At 37.9% G+C, this 8,451-nt stretch overlaps 1 protein-coding gene and 1 long non-coding RNA gene across 2 annotated transcripts; both read left to right on the plus strand.

The window, feature by feature from the left end:
- The first annotated feature begins 3,549 nt into the window (after window positions 1-3,549).
- Window positions 3,550-4,896, plus strand: LOC142385447 (uncharacterized). The gene is made up of 3 exons (XR_012770180.1): window positions 3,550-3,604; window positions 4,539-4,571; window positions 4,828-4,896. It is a non-coding gene; the product is annotated as an uncharacterized LOC142385447 (long non-coding RNA).
- Window positions 4,897-5,079: 183 nt separating this feature from the next.
- Window positions 5,080-7,623, plus strand: LOC142385935 (L-rhamnose-binding lectin CSL3-like). Its single transcript, XM_075472611.1, has 5 exons — window positions 5,080-5,162; window positions 5,257-5,360; window positions 6,337-6,471; window positions 7,252-7,384; window positions 7,479-7,623. The coding sequence occupies exons 1-5, from the start codon at window positions 5,080-5,082 to the stop codon at window positions 7,621-7,623; spliced, it is 600 nt and encodes a 199-aa protein (XP_075328726.1).
- Window positions 7,624-8,451: the final 828 nt, after the last annotated feature.

Genomic DNA, 8,451 nt, shown 5'->3' on the forward strand with positions numbered 1-8,451 from the left:
ATTTCTTCTCGTATAAGAAAGTTACAAGATCCATAGTGGTCATGCCAGCTTTTGACACATCAGGGAATTTTACAGATTTATAGTTTTACAATGACTGGAAGTATGAGTTCATAATTTGACTGTATTAACATACTCCTATAACAGATGATTATAGCTTTATTATGTATAGCCCACTACCACTAAAACGAATGCTATTACTACCAAAAACTATAATAAATAAACTCACAAGATTCAGAGAGCGGTGAACCTGGGAGATCAGCTGAGCTTTCTTCAGGTATGGGTCTCTGTAAAAATCTCTGGAGTGCACCTAGACATTTTAAAATATAAAATAATATGAGCATAACACACCACTCACCAACACAATCACATTTATTACAATTGTGTATTCACATGTATCTACTATTTACATGACCGTAGCAGATTCTACATAAGCCATTTTTTCCATAAGATTTCCAAGCAAAGTAACTCATTTATCTGATTACTTTGAATGTTTACCTAGCTGGAAGGCTCGACAAATGATAAATGATAAAACAAAAGAAAACTAGCTAGGCTATTTCTTAAAGTAGCTTGGCTTACAAGACTAACTCTAGGTTTTTTAGTTTCCTTTAAAAAAACGATTTTGTTGCCTGTAAAAGACAGCTTGTGGATTAAGCTAGCTAATCTATAGCCCACAAGCTTTCTAGAAATAGCTAATGCTAGCGGAGTAACGTTATGCAGTGATAGCTAGCTTCTACAATGAAATGTCAACCATGAACAGTGACAGAAAACACAATTTTGATTAAAATTTAGAACTAATGTCTGAGATGAAAATACATACCTCTATACTGGGCTTTCTTCTCCTCCTCATCTTTTTTTCATTTTCGCCCCTGTTCACCAGACAGTTTGGTCCTTTTCATGTCGCTAGTTGACCTTCTACGACCGTTAGCGTGATCTAGTTCCAGTGTGGCTGTGACTTGCAACTGCATCATCATGACAACACCCATGCACATATTTTATGTAATATAATATTACATTTTCATTCGAAATATGGGTTGGGGCATTTTCGTTTGCACGTGTCGGCCACCGTGTGAAAGGCATAAAAAGCCCCCCCAAAAAAATACATTTATTTATTTATTTTTTTAATAAAAAAAAAAAAAAAAAGAAGGGGGGCGCCCCCTGGCAATTTGGCGCCCTAGGCAGCCGCCTTGGTGGCCTGTAGGAAGAACCGGCCCTGATCATGAGTAAGTGTTCAATGATACGTTGTCAAGTGTAGGTACAACCTCTGAGATAAGGGTGAACATAAATATGAAATGTTTCCGGATCGCGGGACTTGGTCGGACGGATTTCATGCCAGAACTCTGTTCCTCCAATAAATACTTTGTTTAACTTAAGACTTTAAATTCTTCCCAAAGAACATGACGAAGACGGTGGATGGCCTGCTCACAGCATGAGTAAGTATTCAATGATGCGTCGTCAAATGTAGGCACAACCTCTGAGATAAGGGTGAACATAAATATGAAATGTTTCCGGATCTCGGGACTTGGTCGGACGGATTTCATGCGAGAACTCTGTTCCTCCAATAAATACTTTGTTTAACTTAAGACTGCTCCAACTGGTTCTTGGGCTTCCAATATAAAGAATCGGGTCTAACAGCTGGTGCCGCGACCCCGTGAATTGGACTGACTCCGAGGGAGGACTGCCGGAGCTGATTGAGGGGGTCACTTTGTTCAGACAATTCGAGGGGCCCGAGAAATAAGGTGAGCAGAAAAACCTCTTATATATGAATATATGTGAAATTTCTGCACATTGGACAAGCTAAGTTGTCTGAATTAAGATGTCCCCTGATCAGTAAAAATCAAAGCATAAATTTACTGTTTGTTTATTGAGTGGTCACACGTAAAGTATAAAAACACATATTCTCCCATAGGGAAAGAAAAGAAGTGTCCTGCGAAAAGTTTAATTCGAACAAATAAAAGAAACCGTGTGAGAGGTTTTCTTCTAAATTGGTATCCTCATGGGAAGAGTCTGTAAAAACGTCCGCAGCTTAGTGGTTAGACTAGAAAATAAAGTGTTATCTTCATGGGAAGGGTCGGTAAACTAATCCACGGTGGGGGTCAGACTGATAAATCATAAAGGACACAGGGAAAGAGTTTTTGTTATTTTTAATGAAACTGTGGGGGTGGTTCGCCATTTGAAGAGATTTTTGCTGTGACAGAATACAGGTCTCAAGTGGTTTGTGCATATTGGGGTTGGAATAGAAAAAGGGGGGAAGTAAGATAGGGTGTTTCAGAAATTGGTGAAGTAAAACGAGTGTGTGGGCTGGGAAATGACCCCGAGCGAATCAAGCGCACAGGAGTTTTAGAACTTGTGTAGAAGCTTCTTGATACGGGTCCTACCACTCGGGCACTGACCCATTCTGACTAACACGTGTAATAATATCTAAATATGTCACAAACAATGATCAATGAGTGGAAAACATGTGAACCCGGCTCTTTGGGGTCGGTATTATTTGACGCCTTGACGAGATGGTAAAAAAGGTCCCAAAAGAAGAAGAAAAAAGCGGACTGACAGATAAATTGGACTGGAGAAATGCAGAAAAAAGAGTGTGCGGGTTTGCTCCACTGAGGCTGAGTGTGTGTGTTCAAAATGTTTTCAAAACAAACGAGAGAGTAAGAATCAAGCGCATGCATAATACAGAAGGAAAAAGTTGATATATGAAATATTTGATCCCAAAGTTTAATGACAAAAGTTAATCATTTTTTTTCAGCATCAACGCACTAATAAGAGACCTATAAGGAAAAATCAACAGATTTGAAGGCGAGGCCTGAGGTTTCTAACTAAAGATCAGCTGTGCAGCAGCATCACAGTAAATAATGAATCACACAGATTAAAAGCTCCAAACACTTTTTCAGATAACTGATAACCTCCAAGCTGCTCCATAAAGTTATTAGTTGTTCTCTTTGTCATAAAATACTATCACCCTAAGAGTGTCTCATCTCAATCCTGCTTCTTCTTCTCTGATTCAGCCTGAGAGCGAGGACAGTCCAAACGATACGTTTATCTACAGACTCTGAGTGATCATTGGCCGGTACTTTAAGAGTACAAGAACTACATATGATAATGGAACATGAATATGATTAGGAGAGATACCAAAGTACTTAGATAAACTGAAAACAGCTTTTCAATGCAAGAATCACAGTGAAGAGATAAGAAGCAATAAAATGTCCAACATAAATCCAGGAAAACAAGACATTCATACAAGTTGTTGCGTGGTGATGAAAGCTGGGATGTGAGCATAAAGAAATGACCACATTGTTGACAAAGATGATTAATATAATGATATTATATTATTTATATAATGACAAGTTAAACACAGATTCAGTGATGCATCAAATATACTAAGAACATGATTTGTCAGAGTACCTGAGAGCACACAAAGTGCCTGAGAACAGATGATTACGTGTCCGACTCCCTCCTTCATCTCTGTGAGTTGTTCTATTGGTCACTGGTTGTGAATATGGGCAAACAGAACCTATAAAAAGTCTGAATAAAGGTATCTGTTACTTTCATCTACAGCCACTTCAGCTCTTAAACATGCTCTGCTCCAGACTTGGATCCACTCTGTGTGAGTACATAACAAAAACTTCTCCATTGATGGAAAAAAAAAATCACTTTCTATATCCAGTTGCAGCTATTGAAAGACATCCTTTATGAGTGCACTGTAGCGGGTAATTGTTAAAATAAAAAAAAGAAGATAAATCCCATATCATTTCACCTTTGCGTTGGCTTGGATTATATTATTTAAGTGCCTTGAGATGACATTTGTTGTAATTTGGCGCAATAGAAATAAACTGAATTGAATCGAATTGAATTGGTCAAAAAAAAAAAATTCAGTTTCTCTGTTTTTATGTTTATGTCGTCTGTTCATAAAGTTTTGATACCTATACTTTAAGTGACTACAATACGTTTCTGTGATTTCAGAAGCAAAATCAAATGGTTTGTTGTTTAAGTTAAGTTTAAGTTTTATGGATGATAATGGATGATCTTATAATGCTCTATTAAAAAGTTATAAACAACAACATAGCCTGTTTTATCTGTTTGTCAAAAACGTGCGATTAATAACTCTTTTGTAGAGAGTCAATAGCAAGTTGGTTATTGAGTCGACGCTCAATAGTGTACACACCATATGAGTGAATTATAATAATAAGTGAATTTGTCAATAGTAACATTTTCTGGCACAAATGTAAGCCTACACATGTATATGCACAGCATTTGTGAATCATTTATTCATAATTTTTGCAATGCTTAAAATAATTCTCTTTCCTTTGTACAAAGTTCCTGTAGTCTGAACATTATAGAATAGAATAGAAAAATACTTTGTTCATCCCTCAGGTGGGGAAATTGAATATATAATTATATAGTGAGAAGAGATATTATTTTAAAAGTTTGAAAGTAATACATTCTAAAGGCTGCGGCTTTTGTAGTTGGTCATAAAAAAATAGATTTAATGATGAAAAGGTTACAAATAGAATAAAATAACTTTTCTTTTTCTCTTTCAGTGCTTGCAGCAACAATTTTGCTAATAAATGCAGGTAAATTGATGGTGAAATTTTCTTTTACGTACACATTATTAAACAATAACAGTGCATGATATTCTATGTCTTTTACTTTAATTAAGCGTAAATCACATTTTGAAAAATATGCTCATTTAGATTTCACATTTATTATCACATGAGAAATGCCATATCCAACCTTGGGTCAGGTGATAACTGGGCTGAGGCTGCTGGTGTATGAACTTCCTGGATCATAACAGAGTTACTAACATTAGCTTCATCTCTGATACAACAGTACCTGAGAGCCAGTCTGGAAATGTCCACACTGTGGTTTGTGAGGGATCTGTGGCACAACTGAACTGTGGTAAGAGTCTTTGTTATTGTGTGTAAAGTGCTTTAACTGATAGTTAGCACGATTAACAAGACAATCCATTACCTGTAATATCTGAGTTGTTGCTTTGTTTTTTTTCCCCTCTCCAACTCGTCCACTTTGTCAGTCCAAGGACGGGTTATATCTGTCCAAAGTGCTGTATATGGACGTCATGATATGACCACATGCGCCACTGGGCGACCTGCCTCCGAGATCCAAAATGTGCACTGCTCAAGTCAATCAACAACAGTCGCTGAAAGGTATAGATACCTTTTTTTTCTTTGATGGTAACTTTTTGTCATTTGAGACTTTTCATTCTTCAGTTCACATTCAAGCCTATATTTTCATCCATAGCTGTAATGGGAAAAGCAGCTGTTCCATCAATGCGATAAACTCTGTGTTTGGAGACCCCTGTCCTGGCACTTACAAGTACCTGGAGCTGGCTTACACATGTATATGTAAGTGGCTCAAAGACCATTTGGAGCTGTATTACTTCTGACTATATTACAAAGTATACAATATGGAATGCACAAAGCCACGTGGGCATATAGCACTATGCCCACATAGCTTTGTTATGCCTTGTGGTACTTGCTCATACTTCCATATTATATAAAGTGAACAACAAAAGTTTAAACAAAGCTAAACTTCCATACTTTAGATTCTTCCTAATGGTGATTGTTTGTTTTGATAGCAGCTTTTTCACCTCTTCATTCTCCACCCAGTTTCCCGAGGTTGTCACTAATAGGTTCATTTAACGTCTACACTTTGTGTTAAAACCATACTTTTATCTTGAACTGAAATTTTCACTTATTTACACATTATTACAAATTACAGTGCATAATATTCTATGTCATTTACATTAATTACATATTAAGAGTAAATCACATTTTGAAAAACATGCACATTCACCTAGTATCACATAAGAAATTCCATATCCAACCTTGGGTCAGGTGATAACTGGGCTGAGGCTGCTGGTGTATGAACTTCCTGGATCATAACAGAGTTACTAACATTAGCTTCATCTCTGATACAATAGTACCTGAAAGACGGTATGGAAATGTCCACACTGTGGTTTGTGAGGGATCTGTGGCACAACTGAACTGTGGTAAGAGTCTTTGTTATTGTGTGTAAAGTGCTTTAACTGATAGTTAGCACGATTAACAAGACAATCCATTACCTGTAATATCTGAGTTGTTGCTTTGTTTTTTTTCCCCTCTCCAACTCGTCCACTTTGTCAGTCCAAGGACGGGTTATATCTGTCCAAAGTGCTGTATATGGACGTCATGATATGACCACATGCGCCACTGGGCGACCTGCCTCCGAGATCCAAAATGTGCACTGCTCAAGTCAATCAACAACAGTCGCTGAAAGGTATAGATACCTTTTTTTTCTTTGATGGTAACTTTTTGTCATTTGAGACTTTTCATTCTTCAGTTCACATTCAAGCCTATATTTTCATCCATAGCTGTAATGGGAAAAGCAGCTGTTCCATCAATGCGATAAACTCTGTGTTTGGAGACCCCTGTCCTGGCACTTACAAGTACCTGGAGCTGGCTTACACATGTATATGTAAGTGGCTCAAAGACCATTTGGAGCTGTATTACTTCTGACTATATTACAAAGTATACAATATGGAATGCACAAAGCCACGTGGGCATATAGCACTATGCCCACATAGCTTTGTTATGCCTTGTGGTACTTGCTCATACTTCCATATTATATAAAGTGAACAACAAAAGTTTAAACAAAGCTAAACTTCCATACTTTAGATTCTTCCTAATGGTGATTGTTTGTTTTGATAGCAGCTTTTTCACCTCTTCATTCTCCACCCAGTTTCCCGAGGTTGTCACTAATAGGTTCATTTAACGTCTACACTTTGTGTTAAAACCATACTTTTATCTTGAACTGAAATTTTCACTTATTTACACATTATTACAAATTACAGTGCATAATATTCTATGTCATTTACATTAATTACATATTAAGAGTAAATCACATTTTGAAAAACATGCACATTCACCTAGTATCACATAAGAAATTCCATATCCAACCTTGGGTCAGGTGATAACTGGGCTGAGGCTGCTGGTGTATGAACTTCCTGGATCATAACAGAGTTACTAACATTAGCTTCATCTCTGATACAATAGTACCTGAAAGACGGTATGGAAATGTCCACACTGTGGTTTGTGAGGGATCTGTGGCACAACTGAACTGTGGTAAGAGTCTTTGTTATTGTGTGTAAAGTGCTTTAACTGATAGTTAGCATGATTTACAAGACAATACATTACCTGTAACATCTGAGATGTTGCTTTGTTTTTTTTCCCCTCTCCAACTTGTCCGCTTTGTCAGCCCAAGGACGGGTTATATCTGTCCAAAGTGCTGTATATGGACGTCGTGATAAGACCACATGCGCCACTGGGCGACCTGCCTCCCAGATCCAAAATGTGTGCTGCTCAAGCCAATCAACAACAGTCGCTGAAAGGTATAGATACCTTTCTTTTCTTTGATGGTAACTTTTTGTCATTTGAGACTTTTCATTCTTCAGTTCACATTCAAGCCTATATTTCCATCCACAGCTGTAATGGGAAAAGCAGCTGTTCCATCAATGTGTCAAACTACGTGTTTGGAGACCCCTGTCCTGGCACTTACAAGTACCTGGAGCTGGCTTACACATGTCAATGTAAGTGGCTCAAAGACCATTTGGAGCTGTATTACTTCTGACTATATTACAAAGTATTCAATATGGAATGCACAAAGCTAACAGTTAAGAGCCTCTAGCTTCTTTCACACATGCATGCGTCTTCTTTAACCTGCCGCTGCTTCGCTGTAATTCACACATGGCAAAGAGAGACTGAACATCTGAAAGCGTGCTTAAACCCACATAAGGCAGGATTGTTTTACCTCTGTTACTACCTCCCACAGATGCGTAACAGCAGTGTATTGACCTCGACCCCTCGTTCCACCTCTGTACTTTCACACAATATGAAAGTATAGAGGTAAAGAGCAACATTTGAAACATTTTCAGGCGAGAAAGTAGTCGTTTAGATCCCCAACGTGTTGAAAACCTGACAAAATACCGGCTATTTACAATTTTGTTCCCACAAATTCGGCGCTACTAAAGCTAGCCGCAGTGAGCAACGCACTTCCAATTATTTTCACAAAACAATATACCTGTGGCCTTTTATCATAGGGAAAGCCATTACGATACAATTGGTGCTTTTGTTTTGAAAACAGGAAGTGAACCTACCCTCGTTGTAGCTAGCTTGAAACTGCCGTTTTGACAGGAAATGACGATCTGTGACGTCACGTTACGTTGCATCTTGGGTAGTTTGAGTATGAGTAGTAACCTCATGATGCTTACCCAACATTTCGGCGAATCTAATATGCATCCGGGAACTTCTCGCTAACTCAAATTCGCCTACTAACTCAAAAAGTTAGTATGAGTAGTGGGAGTAGTAGGAGAAGTATGCGGTTTCGAACAAATCCTATGGGAAACATGGCAAAACTAAAAACTAAACAGTAACTTAAAACTTAACAAAACTAACAGCC

The sequence above is a fragment of the Odontesthes bonariensis genome, chromosome 8 (assembly GCF_027942865.1).
Source record: "Odontesthes bonariensis isolate fOdoBon6 chromosome 8, fOdoBon6.hap1, whole genome shotgun sequence".
Lineage (NCBI taxonomy): Eukaryota > Metazoa > Chordata > Actinopteri > Atheriniformes > Atherinopsidae > Odontesthes > Odontesthes bonariensis.